The 27,597-nt window shown below is 35.3% G+C and overlaps 5 protein-coding genes across 12 annotated transcripts; 3 read left to right on the top strand and 2 right to left on the bottom strand.

Moving 5' to 3' along the window:
* Window positions 1-3,917: 3,917 nt before the first annotated feature.
* Window positions 3,918-7,205, top strand: PFC1 (Ribosomal RNA adenine dimethylase family protein). Of its 6 annotated transcripts, XM_088248008.1 has the most exons (10): window positions 3,918-4,237; window positions 4,530-4,679; window positions 4,825-4,881; window positions 5,099-5,197; window positions 5,348-5,443; window positions 5,719-5,803; window positions 6,176-6,228; window positions 6,368-6,451; window positions 6,830-6,940; window positions 7,067-7,205. In XM_088248008.1, the coding sequence occupies exons 2-10, from the start codon at window positions 4,536-4,538 to the stop codon at window positions 7,130-7,132; spliced, it is 795 nt and encodes a 264-aa protein (XP_088104134.1). In that variant the 5' UTR covers window positions 3,918-4,237; window positions 4,530-4,535; the 3' UTR covers window positions 7,133-7,205. The 6 variants fall into 6 exon arrangements, with proteins under 6 accessions (XP_088104134.1, XP_088104129.1, XP_088104130.1 ...); XM_088248003.1 differs by lacking the exon at window positions 5,348-5,443 and having other exon boundaries at window positions 3,927-4,237; XM_088248004.1 differs by lacking the exon at window positions 5,348-5,443 and having other exon boundaries at window positions 3,929-4,237; window positions 4,530-4,688.
* Window positions 7,206-7,907: 702 nt separating this feature from the next.
* On the bottom strand, window positions 7,908-11,189 carry LOC110759293 (uncharacterized). 2 transcript variants are annotated; one of them, XM_021961347.2, is made up of 7 exons: window positions 11,030-11,189; window positions 10,065-10,401; window positions 9,849-9,942; window positions 9,026-9,147; window positions 8,700-8,849; window positions 8,418-8,516; window positions 7,908-8,260 (listed from the first exon to the last, which is right to left on the bottom strand). In XM_021961347.2, the coding sequence occupies exons 2-7, from the start codon at window positions 10,383-10,385 to the stop codon at window positions 8,216-8,218; spliced, it is 831 nt and encodes a 276-aa protein (XP_021817039.1). In that variant the 5' UTR covers window positions 10,386-10,401; window positions 11,030-11,189; the 3' UTR covers window positions 7,908-8,215. The 2 variants fall into 2 exon arrangements, with proteins under 2 accessions (XP_021817039.1, XP_088104545.1); XM_088248419.1 differs by lacking the exon at window positions 11,030-11,189 and adding an exon at window positions 10,747-10,960.
* A 2,312-nt stretch (window positions 11,190-13,501) lies between these two features.
* Window positions 13,502-17,693, top strand: DGD2 (digalactosyl diacylglycerol deficient 2). 2 transcript variants are annotated; one of them, XM_021961346.2, is made up of 6 exons: window positions 13,502-13,775; window positions 14,426-14,812; window positions 15,272-15,538; window positions 16,037-16,386; window positions 16,826-17,313; window positions 17,403-17,693. In XM_021961346.2, exons 2-6 carry the CDS (start codon window positions 14,531-14,533, stop codon window positions 17,453-17,455), a joined length of 1,440 nt encoding a protein of 479 aa, XP_021817038.1. In that variant the 5' UTR covers window positions 13,502-13,775; window positions 14,426-14,530; the 3' UTR covers window positions 17,456-17,693. The 2 variants fall into 2 exon arrangements, with proteins under 2 accessions (XP_021817038.1, XP_021817037.1); XM_021961345.2 differs by having other exon boundaries at window positions 13,503-13,775; window positions 17,397-17,693.
* Window positions 17,694-19,640: 1,947 nt separating this feature from the next.
* Window positions 19,641-22,826, top strand: LOC110759350 (uncharacterized). The gene is made up of 4 exons (XM_021961401.2): window positions 19,641-20,290; window positions 22,058-22,153; window positions 22,379-22,462; window positions 22,558-22,826. Exons 1-4 carry the CDS (start codon window positions 20,210-20,212, stop codon window positions 22,720-22,722), a joined length of 426 nt encoding a protein of 141 aa, XP_021817093.1. The 5' UTR covers window positions 19,641-20,209; the 3' UTR covers window positions 22,723-22,826.
* Window positions 22,827-24,696: 1,870 nt separating this feature from the next.
* On the bottom strand, window positions 24,697-25,917 carry LOC110759317 (F-box/kelch-repeat protein At3g06240-like). The gene has a single exon (XM_021961366.1). It carries the CDS (start codon window positions 25,915-25,917, stop codon window positions 24,697-24,699), a length of 1,221 nt encoding a protein of 406 aa, XP_021817058.1.
* Between the last annotated feature and the right edge of the window lie 1,680 nt (window positions 25,918-27,597).

Raw genomic sequence — 27,597 nt, 5'->3', positions numbered from 1 at the left:
GGTATATAGAAATCAAACCAAGCCCAATTTTCCTACGTTTGAATAAATCTGGGCTAGAACAAGTAAAAATCTGGGCTACATCATGGGTAGACGTAACTTAAAGAAAGGTTAATGTAAAAGATATATTAAAATCCGGCAAGAGACTTTTTTTTTTAATACATGACCTTTTTAAATTTTTATTTTTCTGCAAGTAATATTTTATATTTCCCTAAATTAATCTAATTTACAAGGAGGGAACTCAAATTTAGGTGCAAAACAGCGATCTCACTGCCTAGCCAACTAGTATTTTGTATATTACTTGAGAATCAATTAAGCTTTTCTTTCTCCATGTTATATATTTACTCATACTTTCCTAAGATATGTGTACACATGATTTTCTTTTATTACATATCGATTTATTTTATTATAATACTCCACCGTTGGATTGGAATAAAAACTTATTTCATTCATTTAGGATTAATCTATTGTATAAATATACGAACCCTTCGAAGTTGTGTGTCACTTAATTTATTAACTGCTTATCGTTTTCTTGATCGCTTCAAGGCACACGCAATAATATCGATTACTAAGATCGATACTAAGATTGGAGAAGAAGAAGGAGGAGGAGGTGTGATGAGTAAGGAAGATTTTGGTGATGGCTTGTCCCCTCTTGAGACATTGTCGAAGACTATTTGTAGTGTATTCAAGTTGCATCAAGAGAATTCTTCGGTACCTCCCACGAAACAAAGCTCCTTGTACTTCAATTTCTTGAATGACATGCCTAGCCCTAGCAATTCCAATACCATTCCTGTAAGTATTTTTGTCTCTGATTAAATTTTCACATAATCAATACTTTAATTTTCTAACATTTAGTTTTTTTTAATTAACTTGTCACAGAAAGAAGGAAACGAGCCAGTGATGATCAAAAGAGAAAAAGAAGAGATATTGGAGAGTACTACTTGTAGCCAAGTTGGGTCTGGAAGTGATGATGATGATGAAGAAGAAAAGTGAGGGAGCCATCAACAAGAAGTTCCCAAGATTATTAAGAAACGCTCCCATTGCCACATTCAACAAAGGGGCTTTTAGATTCAAGTCCAAAATATGTACTTGATTTGAATCCGAATAGTTTTTCTTTATTATGGATTTAGACCCATTAACTTTTATTATATATTTTCTTAATTATGTCTATTGTGTCTTTGTAAATAAATAGTGAAAACATTAATAGAAGGATCACGATTGATCCATACAAAATACAAATCACGTAATGTATGGCTAACTGCTCTTAATCTTTTGAGTTACAAATTCCTTGCAAGTTGCATAATCTTTCATCTCTAATTCAAGTACACAAAACAAACTGGGCATACAGTATGTTACCTACTAGCTATAACTCAAGTAAAAAGAACATATAAGTAAACATGTCATTAATGTAACATTGAAAAAAAATTGCAGTTTAGTTGGTTAGATGTTAACTCTTTTCAAGTAACTTTTAATTGGATGAATTAAATCTTTTCAAGTCGAGCAACTATAGTTTTTGGTCACTTGTATTAGATTTTATGTTCCACGTCTCAAATGTGGGCAGATCAAGATGACCAAAAATCGTTGCCATTTAAAAATTGGTCTTGGATTATCACCATTCATTTCTAGGTTAGCACTCAAGGATCATCACTACACACACACACAAAAACAAAAACAAAACAAAAAACAAAAAAAAGTGGCATCAGAATAAAACCGACATGTTTTGGAGTTGGGGCATCAATTTTAATTCTAGAAATGTTAATTTTAATTATAATCTGTTCAAACCCTAAAGCCCTTGGAGTTTCTCTTTCCTCTAGCCTTTGGTGTGACTACGTGGCACATAAGGTTTAATGTTATACAAGATTACTTGGAGACCAATTAAACTTTCCAATTTCCATGTCACATATTTTCACTTACACTTTCCTAAAACATTATGGAGTTTTATTCGATTCCAATTGGGATTCAAAATTCCCAAAACTTTCTTATTTCCAAATCACACTGGGAAAATTATACTCGTAAGAGAGAAAACTATATAACACAAGAACCCTTCTCACTTCTCTCACTCAAATTTTTTGTATACGCTCTATTATTCACTTGAAAGCAAGCATTGATGAAATCGACGAGCATTATGATTCGAGAGGAGGAAGAAGAACAGAAGATGGGTTTGCTCAGTAAGAAAGATTCTGATGAGCATGGCAATGGCTCGTCCCCGCTCAATACGTTGGCGGAGGCAGCTTGTTTTATTGCTGCCCAGAAAACGAAGGAAGAAATTTTGGTACCTCCAAAGAAACGCTTCTCCAACTTCAACTTTTTGAATGATATGTCTGCTGGCCCTAGCAATATGTCTACTACTCCAGTAAGTATACAATATTAATTTCTCTAATTGATTTTCCGACGTAATTAATCAGTCATAAATTTCATTTTTAAACATTTACAGTGCAATTATTTATTGCAACAATTTATTTGTTTAATTTGTCACAGAAAGAAGAAAACAGGCTCATCATCAGAGGAGAAGAAGAAGTCTCACACTGCCCCATCCAACAAGTCACAAAGTAAGCTTCTTTAATGCCTTCGTGATTCAATATCATCCTCCCCATCTTTTTCTTTGCAAAATCCAAACCACACCCAGAGGACGGCTCTGTTACTATTAGAAGCTAATTAATTTAACTAATTATGTTAATTAGTATATAATTAATCATAATCTGTGCATGCATCCACCAATGACTTTGTTTCATATAATTTCTCCTTAGGTACTAATTAATTATGTACTGTGTAATTTTGTGTGGCAGTTTACTTGAGGAATATCTAATACAGAACTACCCTAAGAAACTAAGGTCGTCATGTAAAAGTATCACCATATTCGGCCAAAAGCTAAGCTATGCTCAGAAGAAGAGAGCTAGCTTTTCCAACATGTCACTGGGCTTGAATGTGAAGAAAGACATTAAGAAGAAAAAGAGGAGGGTGGTGGTGGCGGCGAGGAACAAGGGTAAGAAGGTCATATTCGACAACGACATTCCTCCCCCTAACTTGCCTGAAGAATTCAAGAGTTTGATTGGAAATATGAACGGGACAAATGTGCAAAGGTTGGTGCACAAGAGTTTGTTTGAGAGTGACATAAAGAGCCAGCAATGCAGGCTGCTGCTGCCTCGGCAGCAAACCAGATCCACGACTTTCCTCGAACCCCATGAGAAGAATATACTAAGAAATTATGGGTCCCTTACAGTTCCATTGATAGACCCAAAGCTTAAGCAACAAGAAATAAACTTGGGGTTGTGGAATCCAAACAAAGCAAAGGAATTCTATGTGTTAAAATCTCCCTGGAAACGCATTGTGAGTGATCATGGACTAGACGTAGATGATGTGGTGGAGCTTTGGTCATTCCGGGTTAATCATAACAACAATGAGATTAACGGTGGCTACGACAACGGCGGTCAGCTTCATTTTGCTCTTGTTTTGGTTGGGGATGCTATTAAAAAGGAAAGTGGCAAAGAGGTTACTGCTATTTCTGCTAATGATGAAGGTAGTAGTGTGAGCAACAATTTAATGGATGTACAATATTTATTGTGAAGATATTATTTGCAATTTAACTAAGAAAGTTGGGTCGAGCTAATTACGCTTAGTAAAATGCTTGTCTTCTTCTCTTAGAATTACGAATTTTTACTTTTCTGTCAATTGCGGTTTAACATATATGCATAAATCTTTCATTTGAGTTTTTGATGAATTATTTTCGACACATACGAGAAAATTAATGAATATATATTACACAGTATTTTTATGTCACTTTTGTTGTTTAGCTTTAGGCTTCCTTGTTGTAAATGGACAGCAAATGGTTCTTCTTTGGGCTTGCTTTTGAAAATGCTGCCTTTTCATTTTATCTCCTTCTTTTTTTCGTAATAAAATTTTACTTATCCCAAAAATAAAATTTTAAATTAAAAAAAATATATCAACAGTGAACACTGAACAAACATGAACTCGGCACCTCTTCTTCTTCTTCAGCAATCTCTCCCGCCAATATCCCCCACTGAAAATCTTATTATTAAACTGAAAACTCCATTCCCACAATAGCAAACCCGGTGCACGAACACCCACATCATCATCATCATCACTTTGTTATATAAGAGCTTGCGCTGGTAAAACAACAAGAAGAGTAGGAAGAGGAAGAAGAAGCAACCCAGATGACTACCATGCCACTCTCACTGCTCTCAACTCCAAAGGCCGATTCCCTAGAAAATCCCTCGGCCAGGTTTTTCACTTCCTTCTCGCTCTCTCTCTCGTTTCGACTTTCTTCTCCCACTTAATAAATTTTCCTTTTTTTTTTCTCTTTGTTTTTTATTTTTCAAATTCCGTGTTCTTGTTTAGTTGCTTAGACAATGTGTGGAAGATAATATGTGGGTTTGGTTCCAATTATGTTTCTAAATTTTTTTTCCAAATTTAGTATGTATTGTATGCTAGAAATGGTAAGTAGCCTCGGATTTATTTTCTGAATGATTTGGTTTTGAATTTTCTTACTTTGTTTAATTTGTGTGTATTTCCAGCATTATATGTTGGACTCTGAGATCAACGAGCAGCTCACTGCTGCGGCCAATGTTGGAGAAGGTGATGTGGTGTTAGAAATTGGGCCAGGAACAGGTTCTTTGACAAATGTTCTTATTAGTGCCGGTGCATTTGTGCTCGGAATTGAAAAGGTTGTTTGTGTACGTGTGTGTTTCTTCTCTGGTTAGTCAATTAGAATCCTGGGTCTTTGAACCCTGCAACAAGTATTTGTTGCAAATTTGACAAATTGCTATTAGTAATGTGCACTGATTTTGTAGGGTGTTTTATGTGCTTTAGGATCCACACATGGCTACTCTTGTGAGTGAAAGACTTGCAGAGGTGGAACGGTTCAAGGTAAACCACATTTTGGTCATATTTAGCTCCGCCTTATGCTACTAGGAAATGAGCTCTTACCTAGCATTCTGCACAAACTTGGTAGTATGTTCCTAAAAGGGTGTATTTAGAGCAACATCTTTGAATCCTGGACATAATGGAGTTGAGGGTTTTATGCTCTTTCTGTTTTTATTGCTGATGCCATGGTGACTAATGTTGCAAGAACTGAAACCTGTAGGTTTTGAAAGAGGACTTTGTCAAATGTCACATTCACTCACATATGTCATCACTTTTGGGAAGTATAGAGCAATCTGGTGCAAATTCAAGATATGCAAAAGTAAGAATCCTACTTGGTTGCTTAAAATGACTTTGACTTCCGAATGAGATGCATGCTAATTTCAACAATCCATGCTCAAATGAAAACAGTTGGTCTTTTCCCGATGTCCACGATATCCTAAAAAGGCCTATTTGAGTTTCTTGATTGCAGGTAGTCGCTAATATACCCTTTAATATAAGTACAGATGTAGTCAAACAACTTCTTCCAATGGGTGACATCTTTTCTGATGTAGTTCTCTTACTCCAAGTTGGCATTATTCTATTGATCTATGACTGTAAAATTATATTATGTAGCCTTGTATTGATGCCCTTTTCACTGTTTGGTGATGTTATCTGGATTGCATATAATTCAAGAATAGCCTGAAGCTTTAGTAGGATAGGGAAAAGGGATTGTAGAGAGTATGAGATTGGATCTTTTAGGAGCAGAGCAAGTCAAACTAGATCCCTAGACTTCTGAATTTATGGATCTGATAGTGGTCATAACTAATTCCTTCGATCACTATAATGGTAAGATCATTTCAGGAGGAGACAGCTTTGCGCTTGGTAGAATCATCTTTGCGGACATCTGAGTACTGGCCCATCAATATCTTAGTCAATTTCTATTCAGGTATCTCTATGTTTGTATTTAATTTGGACATAGTAGGCTATTGATAATTTAATCTAATTATTGAAGCTGTTTAATGTATAGCAAACTAGAACCTAGAAGAAATAGGTGTCAACTTGTATACAGTGAAAGAGTGACATAAGTTAGTCTGATAGTTTTCATGCCAGTGAGATGCAATTGTATATACTTCTGTTTCTTTTAACCAGTAATGAGTAATTGAGTATTACTAATACTAGGAGATAATACAAGATAACAAGTTATCTACATTTGTTGCTGGACAGTTTTTGACCCATAACAGTTTATTTTCCCAAAATTTTGATTGCATATATATATTTTTTTTCTGACTTAGTTTCTGCTTGTCATTTTCCTTTTCAGATCCTGAATTCATAATTAAGGTTCCAAGGACAAACTTTTTTCCTCAGCCTAATGTAAGTATTTATAATCCCGTAAAGTTTTATATATAATATATATGCCTTCTAACACTGTCTATTGTACTTTGTTTAAAAACATAGCAGAACAATTTTATTGAAACTTCAACCAAGTAGTAAGATGTTGCTTGTGTTGCAGGTTGATGCTGCTGTTGTTAAATTTAAGCTGAAGCAACCTGCACACTACCCCCCAGTGTCCTCGACTAAAAGCTTCTTCTCAATGGTTGTTTCAATTTCCATAATCTATCATTCTTTTTAGAATATTATTACGGAGTTTCATTGCCAAATATATGTTGTTCCTGTAATGAACGGAAGCAACAGATGCTGAAATTTTAACCTTTTTAATCTCTAAGACACAGTTGTAGGGATAGGGCTTTTAATACTCATTCTAGTCAAAACATCAGTATCCTGTCTAAGGCATGTTGTCTTTATTTAAGCTGAAAAAAATAATGGTCAATAGTCTTGTTATTCTCAATCAATTCTTCCATTGTTTCATCTCTCCCGCAAAGCATAAGTTAATGATTTGAAGCAAGATGAATTAGGGCACTTTCTTTGTTTTCTGCCCTCATTGTAGGACGCCTTGTTTGTATGTTGCGTACAGGTCAATTCTGCTTTTAATGGGAAACGCAAGATGTTGAGGAGATCACTTCAGCACATATGCACGCCCCCGGAGATTGAAAATGCTTTAGGAAATGTTGGTCGTCCTTCAACGGTATTGATTGCTATTTCTTTTCTGCTTACCAAATTACCAATATGTTGGGAAAAGGTTTTAAAGCTCCTGCGTCTAGCTCTATGTATGTATTCTGCTAAATTTATTCTTCTGATTGTTCTTTTGCAGTCAAGACCAGAAGAGCTTTCCATGGATGATTTTTTCAAGTTGCATAACTTGATTGTGAAAGTATAACATTGTAATTATTGAACAATACTTAACAGTTTGCTATGAAATATCTGATATTTCAAGAAATAAATTTAAAAAAATTAGAAATGATATATGATTCTTTTTTAATTATGAAAAATATTTACTACTAAATAGAAATGGTAAAGAAAAGAGAACATAATCCTATCTAATAAATAGAAATGACACCATACATGACCTAAATCTTACATTCATTAATCACCAAATCTTACAACTACACATGAAATATCATTATGATGATCATAGCTATTCATATTGAGTGCTTGCTGAGTAAGGTACTTTGTTGCTTTCTGGGTATTCTGTATTTGTATAATGGAATCTACAGCTTGTTGATTGGACATTACCATCCATAGCGGATGACTTGCCAATACAAGAAACTCTATTTCATCATCTATCATTTCTACGATCACATAAGGTTCACAACTAATATATTTCTTCATGTGTTTCACACCAAATGACCTTGTTACTGGCAGGGCTGTCCCTAAGATTTTGAGGGCCCTGGGCTAAACTTAAATTGAGGCCTCACATAATAACCTAATACAAAAATACTTGTAACTAAAAGTCATCATCAAAAACATGTAATGACAAAAACATACCTTACTATCCAAAAATCATTCACATTGTAAAACTATTACAAGAGTTTTTTTCCCCAAAAGAAAAAAAAGATATTGAAGTCTAAAATATTGGACTAAGAAAGAAAGATTTTTTGTCACAAGGACAATCCAAAATATTGAAGTCTTTTCCCTTTCCAAACACAAACAAGTTAAAAAGTCAAAATTCATACAATTATGCCTCAGCAATGTCAGCCGATACAAAAATACAGAGAAAATCACAAGAAAATGCACATCTCTACCATAAGGAGACAACAAGGAAATCATGTGCCGTTTTTCAACTTTGCAACATCCTATACAGCTACAAACGAGGAAACTGGGGAAGCTATTAGTATCCTATTCCAGTAGTTACAGACAAGTGCCGAAATACTTGAACTTCTTTGTTCTTTCACCACTTGATTTCTGTTTGCCAAAGGTAATTCACAGGCCTAGGTTCTATCTGACTTCACTTCAGCTGCTCTTACTCAGGCTGAGTACGAGACTTCTCTATTAAGAACTCGATTTTCTGTTATGAAGATGAGCAAGTGCAGCATAAAATAAGTAATTGAACACCAAAGACTAAGGAAGTTGAAGTTTGATAACGCCACTCATTAATCAAGCAGCTAGAGAGACACTCCACTGAGGAAAAAAAGAAATAACGGGAAGAAGAAGAAGACATATACCTTCACAGATTTATTGACTTCTTCAATCTTATTAAGCAGCAATTCCCCAGGTACTACACCTCTGCGTTCTATTGAGGCATAGCGTGGTGAAGCTGCCATCTGCATAATATGGGCAAAAACATGTTTAATCAATCCACCAAATACCTGCCTTACAGAATTGGCCAGGGATAGCGAATTGAAAAAGTTTTCAAAATACAAAATAAAAAAGAATTGAAACAAGTTTGACAAAGATGGAAAAAATAAATCTATTTGTTGCAACAGTTCCATCAACGAATCGAATACCTTTAAGCTTTTGGATGGTGATCTCAAAACAGCAGGTCCCTCACTCAATGATCCAGTGCAAGCCATGCTTTCCCCTTCAGCAGTGGGAGCAGTAGGCTTCCAACTTATACCACTATCTTGTATGGCTTTTGCAGCTTCTGTTATGATGACCTACTAGTCATGCAACAACGAAAAATCTCAGTTTGTAATTTAACATGACAAGTTTCTTTAATGGTGTAAGACAAAACAATAGTAATGGAAGAGAATGCATGTTCACAAAAAATCTGATTAGTTTTCCTGATTCAGACAAGAAGAACATAACAACTAAAAGACAAAGTTTTATTCACCTTCCTCAAACCACTAGAGTTAGAAACCCCTTGAACCTGTAGTTCATCTACAGCCGCAGCTTTTCCATGTGCTATACTTTCAATTCTAAAGGTATGAATTCCATACCTTGACTGCAAGCAACCTGTACATAATGAAACAGAAAATACTGTTAGTACCTATGCCATGTAACTTTGCTAACCCAAAAGGACATTGAAATCAAATTTATAGTCAACAAGCTAATGCGGAGATGAATGATGCAATTTTCCAAACCAACATGCAACTGGCCATCCATTATAGTGCAATGCAAGCTAGCAAACTTCTATATGTTGTAGTGCACTTAGAGACCTTGTTGTATAATGCCCTGTGGACTTTTGCCTCTAGCTGTTTAACTTTTCTTTTCTGCACTACATTTCCATTCCTCATTTGAAAAATGAAACTCTTAAGATGGTAACCTAGTTTCTCATGCAAAAACCTTATAGCCACCTTATTACAGGACTATTTACTTCGCCCTGTAGAGGAGCTAGCTTTTATTCTTGGGGGTGTTGGGGATAATAACACAGGTTTTTCAAAATTGTGTAAACAATTGCAGATAGTTTTGTAAACTTGTTATGGATCTTGCATGGGCTATTGGAGGCTCTTGGGGGCGGGCACGGCCACTTCAGGTCGAAGTGTGGCTCCACCATGGAATGCATAATAGTTTCATGTTCTTTAGGAGTGATGACTTGGAGACAAAATTATGTGCATGAATTCAAAATGTAAGCTATGAAGGAGGACTAGAATTAGTGATGAGTGAATGTAGGCATATTACTAGGTTGCACGGCATCGTAAGGCCAAAATGAGTACCTTGTTCTATAATGATATCAATCACCAGGGAAAGGGATACATGCTTCTCAATTGTAGTGATGCCCCAGAAGGGTATGAAAGATGGCCTTGAAACCTTTTTGGAGAGGAAAAAAATGAAGAATTACTTTAACGTATTTTTTATTATATAAGTAACAAAAAATAGAGACTGCTTCAATGCAGTCTTTGGAAAAGATAAAGTTTAAATTATGTCCGTACCTTGTAAACTACCTCACTAGGTGTAACATATAGTTTGCGCGAGGAAACATCCTTCTGAAGAACATATCTCTTAAAGGGCAGATATAACAGCATGATGATGCCAACTCCCCAAGCTAAAACCAGCAATATTGATATAGAAAGCCAAATAACAGTGTCATACTTAACGATATTCATTGCAAGCTCTTCAAATGAGGCCGAGTATAGTATTTTCTCAGAACAGTCTGCACTGTCATCCTCTTCTATCTCGGATTCGGCATAAGGAAGTAGCTTGGTCCTCGAGGAACGAGGCGTAGATAGACCATCCGTGTGACCCATCAACATCTCTTCCAGCTCAAAACTAGTAATAGGAAAACATAAAGAATCATTGTCAAATTCAACATTCCAACAATACCATAAGCCATAAGATGTTAACTTTTTCATTTGGATTCAGAGTTTCTTAACACCCTAATTGCTTAAGCACAAAGTTTTTCATCAAAATCTGAATTGAGATGCAAATGAGACTAAAGGGCTGTACAGAGCCCTCACAAACAAATAACTCCTGGAAGCAAAAAAGAAATTGTTTCAAAACTAAGCACATTTTTCAAATGCTAAAAATAAGTTTAAAATTCAAAGTTTCACAGATTCAAACTCTCAGATCAAGCATGCACTTTTTCCCTAGGCTAAAAGCAACATTCTAGCTTACACTGCTTAAAGTCATTAGCTTGATTACAACTCGAATGAATACTAATCTACCCGACTTCAGCTAAGTATCAAATTTTCCCGTGAACCAAACAACAGCAAGAATGAAAGCATATTATATTCCGTGGGTTTTCTCGGAAAGCAAACAAGAAGGTGAATATAAAAGCAAGCTCCCAGATACCCATAAAACCGAATCAAAACATCAAGACCCAGACGTAAAGCAGCATACAGTGGGGGTATAAAGAAGTAAAATTGGTGGGAAAAAAAAGGGGAAAAGGAATTATTACCTGGAAAACTTTCGATTTTCAGAGGTCCCGGTACGAAAATCTGGGGCAAGTTTTTTTTTGTTTTTTTTTTGTTCGAAAAATTCTGGGGATTTAAAAGCGACTTTTATGTGGGGATTTTTGTGGGGGGTTTTCCGTAATTTTAAGACGGGGTTTGGGTGTTAATAAAAGCATCAGCCTAACAACCAGCCCTCCTGACGCTGTGTTTGTTTGTTGCTTTTTTCGCTGGAAATGGGTTTTGGATTTGTTTCACGCGCTTGGTTGCGTTGATCTATCTTCTATGTGATCTCACACGTTTGCAATTAGTTGGAAATTGGGCGTGTAACATGGAAATGCCCTTATCATCCTTTAGCTTACTAATCTCTTACTTTTTGAAGTAATTATTAGAAGATGGTGTCACTTTAAAAACAAGATATTGCCCTATATATATATTTCCCACAATTGACAAGAAAATGTTTTCTCATGTTTCTAACTTAATTGATGTCTGTTCTAATAGTAGAATAGATATAAATAAATATACATATGTTCTATATACAGATAAAACAGAGTATGGCTTCATTAAGACCTCGTTTGGTGGTTTGACTTGGATTGGAGTTAAGTCCAAATCAGTTCTTATGAGTCTCACTTATAGAGGTGGTGTGACTTGTAAGATACAATATGTGGGATTGTTTTGTTATCCATTTTAATAAGTCGAGTTTCATCACACCAAACAACGGTCATGATTCTTGTTCATTTTAATTGAAATAGTCCGATCTAGTCCCACCCACTAAACGTGAAGAATTTTATGTTATGCTGAAATTTTATTTAACTCAACACCATATCTAATTGAGGAGTGAGATTATATAACTTCTTAATTATATTGAATTATTTTCTTTTTATTCAACACCAAAACAAACTCTTGTCTATAAAATCACAATAGAACAAACTTTCTTCTATAAAATTACAATAGAACAAACTATCGTCTATAAAATCTGAAGTTTTTCAAACTTCGAGTCTCCTCCAATAAATCGAAATCAAATTATCACTAGACCAATTGGTCATTGTCTACTTCCTAACTTCAAATCTTTATATTATTATCTATAAACGTGATTAGAAAAATGAAGTTAAATTGTACTTATTACTAAATATAAAACAAAGCTACTTGTACACTCATAAGTAGACCTGCCAATGGATGAGATTTTGATCCAAATCCTATGTAGTTAAAAGTAATGGATTGGACTTCTTAATTCGATAATCTGATTACAATCTGAATTTGATAATCCGATTATAAATGGATCAAGATATGGATTATAGTTGATTTGATCCGATAATAATGCGATCCAACTTAGTATGAAGCACAATTTTGTTTTTCTATGCTTTATATTAATATTTTATATGTGAGTGAGTCATTTTAGTTTATATACACTAAGAACACACTTAAAACTAATTTTTATGATAAAATATCAAAATTTGATATAAAAAAGTAGATAAATACAATAAAAGAATGAGGCCTGGCCACTAATGATTTTATTTTTTTTACATCACAAAATAAATCGATAATAATTTGATCCGATGCGTAACAAATATGAATATAGTCCGAATACAATTCAAATTTGATAATCTGATTATAAATAGATTCGGTTTGAATTGAGATATATCCGATCCAAATCCGACCCATTTACAGGTCTACTCATAAGGCCTAAGAAGCAAAAAACAGAAGGGAAATTCACTATTATACTCAATATAAGAGCCCGAATTATTATCTTTTTAAAAAAAAAAAACCGATATGAAATGGACTTTAGAAATACACTTAAAGCCAATTTACAACATAAAAAAAATGCTTTTAACTTCTTATAAATTACAAAACTGCTGTTGATTTCTTAAAACATGCCAAACTCCAAAACCACATAAAAAAACTTAAAACACTCAATAGGGCATCAAAGTAATTTAATAATCAAAACTAAATTCAATAGGTCCAGCTGTCATATTTTGGATTTTTTTGGATTTTTTTTGGGTTTGGGTTTGTTTATAGAAATTAAATGGTGTAAAATTTATTTATATCATTAGTGCTAAGAATGAATATATGACAAGTTTTGGATTCCCTGGTGCAAAACAAACATACCTTGTAGCTGTTAAAATTAATATAAAATTAGAAGTCCTTTTCTAAAATAAAAAATAAAAAAAATATGGTCGGAATATAAAAATAGATATTTATAAAAATACCCAATCCTAGACATGTATTTATAAAAATACCCAAGCACTATTTAAACATAGAAACATACCCAAAATGGATTTTGGGTATGTGTGTAATGATGGGTTTTGGGTATGTTTATAAATGGGTTTTGAGTGTGTGTAATGATGAGTTTTGGGTATGTTTATAAAGTGTTTTGGGTGTTGGGTATTTTTATAATTTCAGCCCCCATTTTGGGTATTTTAGTGAAACTCCCATATAAAAAAGGGTACCATTCCACGAGGTTGAAGGACAACGGCCTTCGCAGTTAACGTTGCGTCCGCACCAACTGACCACCAAGACCAAGGCCAAGAAGAGTGTTGTTCAGAGCGCTTTGACGTGAAACAGTGAAACTGGTATTATTCCACGACGTCGTATAAGCAACCAACCGCCCACGCGGAAAATTTTATTCCCTCTCCTCCACTCAACGCAACCAACCATCTTTCACTCTCTCTCTCTCTCTCTTCTCTCGTCTCTGCCTACTTTTCCTTCAGATCCTGAGCTTCATTTCTTCCTTTTTTACTTCGGAAAATTTGTAAGGTACAGTTTTCTCAGTCAGAAACTATTTGCTTCATAATATTTGTTTATTCTTTGCTTAATTATATATGCTCTTTTTTTAAATAAATAAAAAATTATGAGAATTCTGTTCTGTATTTGTTTGAGCCCTGTCGAGCTAATTAGGTTGTTTCGATTACATTTCTCGAATTTCATATTCTAAATTTAAAAGGATTTGGTGTATTCAGATAGCTTTTCCATGTATTCGATCTCAAAAGCTTGGGAGTATGGTGGAATTTTTTTTGTAATTTTATCAATCTGCAGGAAATTATTGAAAAATAAAAAGTGAAATGGGTTTAATTACTCTGTCCACTTGATTCTTTTTTGGGGGAATCTAATTCTGTATATGCAAATTTTCTGTATTTATAATATGAACTGTAAATTATAATCATAAGCAATGTTTAATTGTTGCAAAAGAATCAAAGAACTACGTATAAGTTCTGAAAATAAGTATTGAATGCGGGGAAAATGTCCCACAAATCATACTTCCATCCATGACAGTATTTTTTGCTTCTGTGTTCATTTAATACAAACTGTGATTAAATTACTTGGGCTGCTTTCATTTTTAAGGTGTTACAACTTTCATAGTTCATTATACAGTTTGAGTGATACTTCATATTTATTCCTCAATGCAGTGTACAATTGGTTATTTATTCCCAGTCTGTGTTGTCCAAATTGTAAGAGAGCACTGCAGTAGTATACAAAGCTGATTGGTTTTTACATGCGTACCTGATGATTGGATGGATAAGAAGCGGCAAATTGCGATATTCACTACTGCAAGCCTTCCATGGATGACTGGAACTGCCGTCAACCCTCTATTCCGTGCAGCCTATCTTGCAAAAGACGGGGAGAGAATCGTCACTTTGGTCATTCCTTGGTTATCATTGGAAGACCAAAAACTAGTATATCCCAACAACATCACGTTCAGCTCACCAGCAGAGCAGGAGACTTATGTCCGTCACTGGGTTGATGAGAGGACTGGATTCAAATCTGATTTTAGTGTACTTTTTTATCCTGGAAAGGTAAATATACCCACTAATTTATTGCAATTACCGTTGTACATGCACAAATCCATTTTACTTGCTGGTTGAGAGTTTTATAATATCAAGGGAATCAAAGAGTAGTAATCTATGTAACACCAAAAGAGCATGGATGCTTTTGCCTTTTTCATGGTAGGCTGTGTAGCTGACCAGTTTTTCTTATTATTGAAACTGCTTATATTTTAAGAATCACAAATTGTATTTATTTATTTTTGTCCTTTTGGGACTTTCCTGTTCTTTACATTCCAATCATTTACGAATTTAACAAATTATAATCTGCATGCCCAGTCAACCTGGTGGACATCCACGTTGACTCATCTTCCCCTGTTCCCTATGCAATATTCTCCTTTTTCTTGCTTTTGGCACCATCAAGGATAGCTGCTCTTCTTCTTTCCATGCCTTATATCGTAGTATCAACTTATGTTGTCACTTCTGTTGCAGTTTTCTTTAGATAAAAGGAGCATTCTTGCTGCTGGAGATATTTCGGAAAGAATCCCTGATGAAAAGGCAGATATTGCCATCCTTGAGGAGCCAGAGCACCTTACGTGGTATCATCATGGGAAGAGATGGAAAATTAAATTTCGGCTCGTTGTAGGAATTGTGCACACCAATTATTTGGAATATGTGAGAAGGGAGAAGAATGGAAGAATGAAAGCATTTCTTCTAAAATATATTAATAATTGGGTTGTCAGTTTATATTGTCACAAGGTACATCTGGATAAATGATAGTTTTCTTGATATGGCTTTTTTTGGGTAGTTACGCTTTTTCTTTCCATAATTTATTTTATCTAGCCTGTTCTAGATTCTTTATAAGACTTGGTGAAATTTGCTCTTGGACTTGTTAGCTGTATGACAGCACAGTTGTGGCGATAGTTTGTTGGATCCTTTAGATAACTCTGCTCATGATTAATAGTAATGACGTTTTGTATAATTTGGAGACATATGAGTTGTAGGCCATGTGTGTGTGTGTGTGTGTGTGTGTGTGAGAGAGAGAGAGAGAGAGAGAGAGAGAGAGAGAGAGAGAGAGAGAGAGAGATGAATGACATATATATTTTTTTGGTTACAAGAATGGCTTATATTATTAGAAATTGATATTCTATAACAATTTTATTTAGAAGTGGAAATTTGGGGAGATATGAATGACTTATATTATTGTCATTGTCTTGATATGCTTGCTAACCAGATCTCAACTATGATGTACTGTAGGTAATCAGATTATCTGCTGCCACCCAGGATTATCCTAAATCCATAATTTGCAATGTTCATGGAGTCAACCCCAAGTTTCTTGAGATAGGCAAGAAAAAGCAAGAGCAACAACAAAATGGAATCCAGGCCTTCACCAAAGGTGCCTACTACATTGGGAAGATGGTGTGGAGCAAAGGCTACAAGGAGCTACTCGAGCTTCTTCGTGATCATCAAAAGGAATTAACTGGACTTGAGGTCGATTTATATGGAACTGGGGAGGACTCTGATCAAGTTCAGGAAACTGCTAAAAGATTGGAACTGGCTGTTAGAGTCCACCCTGGGCGTGACCATGCTGATCTTCTATTTCATGAGTAAGCTTTCTACCTATCTGGCCAACCTGCTGATAAGATCAAATTAATAGTCTATAATTTTGATGACATTCTGAAAAAGAAAGAATTGGTTGTCCAACATTGCACTACACAACCAATGATTCTATTGAAAGCTCGTCTGACTTGAGTCTTGACCAATCTTTTAATTTTTTGGATGAAAATATAGGATGGCTCTCCTTTGAACATTGATTTCTGATTTTTGACTCATATGTAGATGCAATGATTTCTAATTATAATAGCAATGTAGGTATTCCAAGGGAAAAAGTGGTTTGGAAATTTAATTAGTCTCATGGTTATTATCAGTGAGCTCAAGGGCAATTTTGTTACCCGTTTGAACCCTTCTCCTTCCAAATACACCCCCTTTCATAGAGAGGGTCAGCATGGTTGGAATTTTTACATATTATCCTTGTATATCTTTCAGTTATAAAGTGTTTCTCAATCCAAGCACCACAGACGTGGTTTGCACCACCACAGCAGAAGCATTGGCAATGGGTAAAATTGTTGTATGTGCCAATCACCCCTCAAATGAATTCTTCAAGCAGTTCCCAAATTGCCGAACATATGACAATGGTGATGGGTTTGTTAAGCTCACACGGCATGCACTTGCTGAAGAGCCTGCCCAGCTGACTGATGCACAGAGGCATGAGCTTTCATGGGAGGCTGCCACAGAACGGTTTTTAAGGGTTACTGAGCTAGACCAGGAATTTACAAGGAAACTGTCAAAAAGTCCTACAAAGAACTTTATGTCTGCCTCATTGGGGTTGTCGGGTAGCATGGAGGGTGCATCGGCATATGTGCATCATGTGGCTTCTGGTTTTGAAGCAACACGAAGGATATTCGGTGCAATCCCAAAGAGTTTACAACCAGATGAAGAACAATGTAAGGAGCTTGGGCTGCCTATGCCTGCAGGTAAACGAGCCTCGGGAAGATAATGTTGTTGTTTGTTGTTTGCTTGTATGAAACAATATTTCAGAGATTCTTTATTATGTCAGTTTCAGGACATGCTTATTTGGCTACCGAGGAATCCAAATCAAGTGGTGTAAAAGGGTAGCTCCTGTTTTATTCTTCTTGTTTCCTGAAATTGAGAATTGGATGGGAATGGAGGAATGTTTTTTTTTTACAAAGGACGTGATTTGAATAATGTCTCTTGTCATTGTTAGTCTTTCTGGACAAGTACAAAACAGAGAAATTGGGGAGGGGTTGTATTTGTAATTATAATTGCAATGTACATAACTTTACTATGTTGTGGATTTCCGTTTTAATACATATTGCGATGACTTTGTACTTTCTGCCGTGTTTGTTCTCACTTCTGGCTGAGGAAATGAAAATCCACTCATAGCATGTTTACTTAATGAGTATTGGAATTAATTTTTGTTTATAACTTTGTTATTGTCACATATAAAAACCTCAAATACCTTTTATAAATTAACTATTAAACTAAATTCTATTTGATGGATATTCATCCTTGGCTTTGTTCGAAATTACTGTCTAAAGCTAAAAGGACTGATGGAATCCAGTGGTTTATTATTTTTGTGTTTACTTGTTGGTTCTTATGGAAATGGAGGAACCGTCATATTTTCAGTCTGCTGGGGAACCCAATTATGATCCAGTTTAAACTGCTCTCACTGCTGCTAGACAATGGATGCAGGCTGCCCGGGCAACCGCTAAAGAATCAGAAAAAGTCCAGGTTTTCCTTGCTTGGGAACCTCCCAGTAATGGTCAATTCAAATTCAACGTGGATGGGTCTCGAAGAAGCTCTTCTGGCTGCATTGGTGCTGGTGGTGTTATCAGGAACTCGAGGGGTGATTGGGCTAGTGGCTTCTCTGTCAATTTAGGGAAAGGCCAGATTCTTGAAGCTGAAGTCTGGGGGTTGTTTTGCAGACAGTTGTCCAGCTTGTGCAGAAACCAGACTTGTTTGGCTACCATCCTCTTTCCGCACTGATACTTCGATGCTGCGCTATGATGGACCAATTTGATAGCCACTCTAGAATGAGTGGCAGACGCTCTCTCTAGCTAACTGGAGCTACAACATGGACCTTGGTCTATGCACCCTTGAGTCTGCTCCCTATTGGGTTAGTTCGATGCTTCTTGATGATTTGCTAGGAGTTGTTCATACTCTGTTGGTTTGTTTGAATCATTCTGAGCAGTCTGTTTCTGGGGCTTCGCCCCCCAACATCACCCCCAAAAAATAAAAAATAAAAAATAAAAAATAAAAAATAAAAAAATTGTGCGTTTTAATAAACTATATACTTTTATGACCAAATAACTGCCATAACAACTGTGCAAACATTTTTTAAAGTACGAAATCGAAAACTGAATAAATGAGAATAAAAGCTATTTTTTAATTACCATAAGTATTTCCAAACTCTATGATTGTATATGTTAATTCTTATCCCATAGCTTAGAAAATTACATTCTACAAAGAGTATTGATATACTTATAATATTTTTATCCCATGTTTATATGCCACATCATGTGGCATATCCATATCATATGTCACATCAATTAAATCAATGAAGTATATTTTAATGAAGAAAATTATAAATATAAATACTAAAATAAATCATAAAGGGAAAATAAAATAACATTTGGTGAGCACAAATGCTCTTCACATACAAAATCAAGATGACATACGAGTTCAAATATGAGATCTCTGTTTTGCAAATTAAAGCAATTTTCCACTAAACTAAACGATTGCCCCCTGCAATTTTCCACTAAGCCACACCCGATTAACCCCTGCAATTTTAAATGAAGATAATGAGAATCTTGGAATTTAAAAACAGGGGGCCATAAATGGCTAAAATTTTTTTCTTGTAATGAGAGTATTATTTTGCTATCTGGCCAATAAGACAATTGTGGGAGTAAATTTTCGTCCCACAAGAATATTCGATTGAAGGATTCTCCTTTCTTCTTCTCTGCCTCTTTCTTCCTGGAAAATAGATCAAAATAAGAGGATCACACCCAGGGGGTGTTAACTAAAGGCCCCGATGCTTAAGTTAGTTCAATTGATTTGTAGAGAAAACAATAGCTAAATAGAGTACGAAGTTATATAGGTAAGGTGTAAACCGGGTGGCCGAAGCCGTGAGTGGTGACCAGAGCCTTGTGTAGGAGGGAGAGAGAGTGTGGCGGCTTGGGTTGTGAGAGGAATTTTCTACAGAGTTTCCGTAGGAATTTTAGACGTACCTCAACCCTTGTGTGTAGCCATCTATTTATAGGAGCTTCGGAGGTTAGAGTTTCAGAGGAATAATTCCGTTAATGGAAATAAATTATTCCTCCCTGATTTGGCGAGATCGGGTTAATTAGGGATTGTGCTATTAGGCGGATGTTGCATGATCTCGTCGTTTTACAGACCCACCTACAGCAATTCAAATCAGTAACGGCTTGTTTTCAAGTTTCCTCACGCTCTCCAAGCTCAGTCACCTGAAATGGCAATAAAATCCAAATGCCTCTTTCACACCCAAAACCGCCAATCTTCACTCCCACAGAAAATCCAGCTCAAAACCCACTTACTCTCTGTCCTCTTCCTCATGCAAATTCAAGAACCTACCAAATCAAGCAAAGCAAAAGCAAAATCCTGAGCTAATCCTTAGAAAAGATCAAGTTCCTTTTCAGCTCTTGCCTGTAACCGCTCTGTTTTGCAGTAGCAGAATGGAGACACGTGGCTTCCGGCGCATCTTTTCCTCCTCAGGGCAGGGTCTTTTTAATAACCTAGTTCATATTGCAGGCTTAGTGCTTGAAAGATTGTCCCAGAGAGAGTTTGAGTTTATTTGTATTTTGGGTCTCTGCAAGATTGAAGCTTGTGAACATGGCTGGTGAGAGCTCGAGCAATCTTCCCGCTGGTTACGTTCAGGGAACCGAGAGAAAAGAGGATGGATCTAAGGTTAAGGTAATAAGAACTGTTAACTTGATTTAGATGTTGGAATTTTATCTAATTGAGTGTGAAGTTTGAATTCTCTGGTTTTGTTATGGAATTTTCTGAATGCTAGTTTTATCATGAATGTTATCGGTTTAAGTTCTCTTTTGCTGGCCATTAATTAGAATATTGCAGGATGTGACATGGGTTCTGTTTTTGTTTTTGGTCTTTCATTTATGTATCAATTTTACAGGTCAAGTTTTTTAATTTCTTTTAACCTTATTTCTATGTGATTTTGGATTTAAATCGGGTACGGTTTTGTTTCTGTTTATGTTGATGTCCTCCTTTAACATGCAGCAATGCCAGAAAAAATGTGTAGCTCCTTAAATAACAAGTTCATAACTCCTCTACTAGAACTTACATAAAATACTTAAGAGATTATTAGGTACATGTGAAAAGCATACCTAAAATCAGTAAGAAACATCACAAACTACAAAGGCCAAAAGCAATAGTTAAGTTGATCATTGACATTGAGATGCTGTTAATATGATGCTATCAACTTTAATAGGTTGATCTTAAGACCATCATTCTCTAACATTCATACAGAAGAAAAGTGCTTTAGAACTCAAATTTTAATAATGTAATTGCCAACTTTGGATAGTTAATTATAATAACATCTCCAAAATGTTCACCAAAAAGGAATTTTTTAAATATAAATGAAGCTTGTGTCTAGCCACAAACCAGAAGAAGTTCATAGGTTGAAACTTATATGAAGAACATCAAAGCAGATGGCTCTACCCACGAAAAAGTTAAAAGTAAGCAAGCAAAGATTGGCAACCATCTAAGCAATATGGAAGTTTAAAAATTCTCTTCAACTAAATGTCACATAGGTGAGGAAGATGGAAACTTGTTGAAATGAAAATTTTGCATTATTATGATTGCCTTTGAAAATGCTTCTCATTTATGTCAGTTTCAGTTACACGTGTCGCCATGCCAGAAAGCCTGGTGGCACGCGTTATTTTTTTTCTTTCATTTCTTGAAGAACAGCTATCAAAAGTCACGAGTTCAGTAGAAACACCGCTATCAAATGAAGAAAATGGAAATTTATTGACAAGAAAATTCTATATTTGTTTCTTGGTCTCTTTGTAGATTCCTCTAATTTATTTTAGTTCTAGTGATGCGTCTCATCATGCTAGAAAGCATGGTGGCACACATTAATTTTTTTCTTTCATTTCCTCAAGAACCGCTATCGAAAGTCATGAGACTGGTATAACAGCCACTATAGGGTAGAAAGCTAACCCTGCCTGGTAAGGAAGACGGAAAGTCATTAAAGAGATGAATCAGTTGCCTAATTACTTTCTGATTGAACTAAACTGCTACAGTAAGTAGATTCTATAATTTAGTAAGATCACTGGAAGAACTACTTATAAAAGCATTGTGTCATGCTATAATTCTTCGTTTCAAATCATTTAAAACTGTTGTCAACAGTGCAAATCTTTAGAAAAACGAAAAAGAGCGTAACTGCCTCTAATTTTATAAGTTTTGAATCTTCACGCATGGAACATGATATTCTATCTTAGCACTTAGCCTTAAGCTCTTGTAATGTTTGTAATTTCATATTTTTATGCTTGATTTTCCTAGGGCTAATGTCTGAAAAACCATGTTCTCAGAAATACAGGATGAATAAATAGAAGGAACAATTTGCCAAAAATTTGTGATACTGAAAACGTTTTGCAAATCATGGTACTTTATCCTCATAATTTCTTCAAACTAAAAACTTTATTTGTTGTGGTGTTGCAGTATTATGTGAATTTGGGACCAGGAATACGAGTAAACTCAGTGGAAGATATGCTTCGTTACAAGAATAGCGAATCAGCGGAAAATAATCCCAAGCAGGTGATCAGATACTTCTTTTTATTATGTTTCTCTATAAATTTTTTTTGACATGGGCCCTGGTTATTTGTAGATTTATCTTCTCCAATTCCGCTCCTATTACAGATTCCTAACTCTGTTACTGCGTTTACTTACAAAGTTTTACTCTTCTTTTTTCTTTTTTTCTAGTAAAGTGTTGCTAATTCTGTTTTCCATTTTCTTTTCCTGTCCTTTTGTCTCAATTTTCAGACTGGAGGCTGCGCCAAAGTCAGCCATCAATTCTGCAGTAGGTGCAAGGAAGTTGGCCACAATATCTTCCTTTGCCCCTTAGCGGTAATACCACAATGGGTACACAGTCATTTCTATAGACTCCTACAATTTATGTGTGCTTTTTCTTACCTTCTCCTTTTCCTTCTTCAAACATGCAGCAACAAGCTTCAATCACGAAACCTACTGCACGCAGCCTGAGTGGGCGGGTGACAGTGGCCAGAACAAGGAAGTCGCCATGCTGTAGTAAGTGTGGTAAAATAGGGCACAACTGTAGAAGTTGTCATCAACCTCCCAAATCCCCAGAGTCCCCCAAGCCTATGTAAAGAGTTTTTTATGTATTGTTAATGTTTCTGATAAATTTTGAACTTGTACTCTCAAATGAGTTTGTATTGAGTCTTTGAAAATCTTAAAGCTCATTGGAATTAGATTTCTACTTCCACACACCACGCACATGTCCACATTCATCTTGTGCAACATCCAGTTTCTTCAACGTGCCAACCGTTCTAAGACATGCAGCATGGTCAGTTGAGCTTGAGTTGATGCTTCTGAGAAAAACCCTGCCTTTTATAGGCAAAAAGGTACTTATGGTGCTGGATCGTGTCTTGTGTTGAGGACCTATTATTTGTAAATTCATGAAGCTTCTTTAACATATTGACCCTTTTAAGACATAGCATGCTTGCTCCATGAACAGCTAGAAGAGATACGAGGGCAGCTTTAGCCTCAACTTCACCCCATTTAGGAATGTTTTGTACGTTGGTAGTATTAGAAGAAACATTTCTAGTAGGGAAAATGTCCCATAGCAACTTCAATATAAGTTCTAATCTTTTCATTTAATGGTGCAAAAAACCTAATTTGGAAGCCAATAATTGCATTATGCCTACTTTTTTTTTGGATAAAGCATTATGCCTACTTTGTTTGCAACCTTCACACCCTATGTTTGGTAGCATAGAGAGTACTTTGTTTGACCTCACTCTTACATGTCTATACTACATCCGATTCGTGCGCTTGCGAATATTTATAAATTCAAACCGATACCTTTTTGGGCGACAGCACTAATATTTTGATTGGATTTTATGGTTTGAGCATTAAAATTCTTGGCTTCTTCTGATGACATCATCCTGGACAAAATATTGAATACATGGCCAACGAGGTCTAGTCGAGTGGAAAAAGGTCTTGACTTTCAGACCGGAGATCTCAGGTTGGAAACCCCATGGCATTAGTTGTGTGCGTGTGTGCGAGAAACCCCTATTCATGTAGTTTAGACTATAACTTGTACTAAAAAAATAATATATATATATATATATATATATATATATATATATATATATTAAATACATGGATAGATAATATGAAATTGATCAAAGTAAGTCACAAACCTTTACTTCTCGATCTCCGCATTTTACATGAAGAAGCTGAGATTATTCAAATGGATTTAGTGTTTGCCAATTGAAAAACCCACTTATGGTTTTCAAATATCATCACTGTTCGTACAGAAATAGCTTCTCCTACGGAGATAATTTTATATATATTTCTTTTTATCCCCATATGATATGAAGGAGGCTGCATACAGACATCATATGAAAACAGTTTTAACACCCTCTTAGGCTCACTAGTGAGCCAATGGCTCCTGCAACAAAATTAAACAGATTTACAAATATTCTAATGAAATAGAAGCACCGTACGTATATATGTGTTTGTGTTGTGCATCAGTCAACTATTCTGAGTCGTCGTTAAAATTATAAATTAAAAGAAGCCTATACAACTATTCTGTGTGTGTTGTGCTCTGATTCATCACCGAGTCCAAAAGCAATGACTACTCAAGTCAAGAGGGTTATCGGAACGTACAGATCGAATGAATTGTTGAACAACCTAACCTAATGCTAAAGAATGAAGAAGCCATATATTGTAAAATAGACCTCAGTAAATGTAGTCTTGAGTCAACCTTTAAACCTTTTCTTCATGCTGCTTTTTTACTTTTCTATTAATAAAGTACTAGCTATATTATATAGGCATAGTAGAAAATGTAGTCCACACAGTCAAGTCGCTGCAAGGATAGCAGAAAATAGCTAAATGAGTAATTGTCGAGGATTCCATCAATTTAGAAATTTCGGTATGCAGTTTGTACATAGTTACGTACATTCCTACCATATGCAAAAACTAGGCATAACAGTGGAAAAAATATATTACTTCTCTTACAGAGATGCTTCAAAACTAAGGCGTACATCATTGTTATTATGGTTGAAAATTATATGACGTGATCTCATTCGCCACATTTAGAAAGACTATCCTAGTCGTCTTCATAGGGTGATTGCTTCATTCTCAAGAATAACCGTTGAGTACCTTTGTTCTTCTACCTCAACCAGATCTCCATAATTCTTTAGAGAAATCATGCTGTCGGTACAACTATAGACCGTAGAATTTTGTCTATCTATGATTAGTACACTCTTAATGGACATACATGTTAGATCCACAAAGAATATACTTCTACATAAATAGCGTCTCCTATCAAGATAGGTCTCCTTGTGGAAAAATATGCCTTGCTCCCACTCGCCAAACTTGAACTGCCCAGGCTTATGACTCCCAAGACAAAGAGGATGTTGTTGGATATCTATTTTGTAATTTAGCACCCACTCCCGTTTCTTCTTATCATCATAATTTTTCAATCCCAATAACCATATCTCTATATCTAACGAAGAAACATCCACTAGGGCCAAAGATCCCTTGAAATTAAGCAAGTGAATAAAAAGCGGAAGATCCAGCTTTTTCTTTAACGCGAGGGGATGAGGAGTCCAATAGAACTCCTCGTTCTTGAAGTCAAAAGAAAGTATATGTACCGTGTTGTCATCTTCACTAACCAGCCAATGCATTTCTCCATGTGTAGATGCTGCCATATTGTAGGATGGATAGCAAGAGGGAGCTGAGGGTAACTCCCGCCATGAGCTTGTCCCTAATACAAGAACTTCAGCCGTCACCACGCGGGTCTGGTAGTCCCTCTTTTTATACAAAGAGACACGAACAATCTTGTAGGTGTTGGTCATAATATCAAATCCCATGCCGTAAGTATCACAATTGCAGAAACTGTTGGCCGGAACTTGGAGGTCACTCGTTGTTGGGAGCATTAGAAATTCTCGCTTGAAAGGATTCACCAACAAGCATGACCTTCTTTTTTCCGTATTAAGATTAGTAAAGCCAAACAAGTTGCAGAAAACAAAATCCTGCTTATAAGAAAACTGTGGGTCCTCGAATTCGGAAACAATTTTGCTCCTTGTCAATAAGTTGTTGCCATCGTATTTCAATGGGTGCATCCTTTGATCACCAAAACGAGAGCAAGAAAGAAGAACAAGTCGAGGCACTTGAGGAACATTATCGAATATGCGACGCCGCATGTGCAGCGTGGGAAAAGAGGCGTCGTCAACTATCTCTAACAAGGCCTTCGATACAGATCTGATGCAACAAACCGAATTTACCGACAGCCTCAAGAGGATGTCGGTAAGAATTTCCTTGGGTAAGGCTTCCATCATCTTGCTGTTCAACTGGGACTGAAGGAAGTTGTTCACTTGGTCTAGCGTAATGCACGGTTATATGTTTTCAATTGCTCATCCAGCGCCCCCCCTCCGCCCTATTTATATACAAACAGATATCTTCCAATATTTTAATTCAACGTCCTAAACCCTAGTGCATGTTGGAAATCAAATTAAATTAGGAAATAAATTAATGCATATTTCTATTTATCCTAATTACGCTAGGATAATTATTTAATTATCCAATTAAATTAGAAAATAAATATTTGTTCCTACTTATAACTTTCAATACGATATTAGGAAATAAATTAATGCATGTTGGAAATCCAATCAAATTAGGAAATAAATTAATGCATATTCCTAGTGATCCTACTTACGCTAGGATAATTATTTAATTATCCAATTAAATTAGAAAATAAATATTTGTTCCCACTTATAACTTTCATTACGATATAGGAAATAAATTAATGCATATTTCTAATTATCCTATTTACATTAGGTTTTATACCGTCCCCGGTTTCAAACAAGGAAAGAGTAATGTGCCTGCCCCTCTCTCTCGATTAATATGTATATTTTTTTTTCTGGGTAAATAATTTTTCTTTTCTTTCACCAAGATATATATTTAACATAATTTCTCTTTTTTCTTATATATTAGGAAAGAACTTTATAATATTCATAGCTCTCAAAGAAGAATGAAATAATGAACAAAATTTGACTGCATTGAATTGAAGAACCGTTGATTTCATCCTTCTTTGGTAACTTTTGGTGAATCATACAGAATAATAATTAGATATTCCATTATTAAATAATGATAATATTATTAAAATACAATACATCATATTTAATTAAGTGACAATTTAGATAAACATGTCACATCATGTGGTATAAAATATAAGAAATTTGGGAATAGATGATATTCCATTGTGTATATACTAGCCTCTCCGCACGCGCTTCCGCGCCTGCGAGAGGCTTTTTTAAAAAAAATTAAAATTTATTTTAGAATTAAAAAAGATAATGGGTAGTTGTGTTCCATAAAAATAGGCAATTATTTGATTTTTCTTTTAATTTTAATTTTTTTTAAATATGAAAAAGTGTGAATTTACCATATTATTATCCTCATTTAATTAATAATTTCAATTCTTAATGTTTGCATTAACCAAGGGCATTTTCTGGTATTTTGAATGTTTCACCATTCTCTGCCTTTTGCTTTTTATATATATATATATATATATATATATATATATATATATATACAGTTATTCTCTTATCCGGATGTCTGCACGTTATTATCGTGCGGATCCTATTGTAAACAGGCAGGAAAACAGAGAGGGGTAGTACAAAATACACTGCGTCCGCACGATAATAACGTCCGGATGTCCGCATAAGAGAATTTCTGTATATATATATATATATCAAAATATACAGTCCCATATATGGCAGTTATAGATTAAAACTCTATAATTGTATTTAGATTAAAACTCTATTCAAGAAAATATTAACCATTAAAATCTATGATGTGGCATATGCTAAGAATTATTGATAAGAATAAGGTGCATCATAGTTTGTCTAATACAATTAAAGCTCATTAGATTAATCTAAGGGTTCATATTTTTTAAATGCGGGTAAATACACCGATGCTAAATGTAGAGACTCGCGATCCCTTACAAGAAATCATCC

Source organism: Prunus avium, chromosome 2 (genome assembly GCF_965620075.1).
Source record: "Prunus avium chromosome 2, drPruAviu1.hap1.1, whole genome shotgun sequence".
In the NCBI taxonomy this organism is placed as follows: domain Eukaryota; kingdom Viridiplantae; phylum Streptophyta; class Magnoliopsida; order Rosales; family Rosaceae; genus Prunus; species Prunus avium.
The sequence above is the reverse complement of the archived record's forward strand: the minus strand, read 5'-3'. Positions and strand labels throughout refer to the sequence as shown.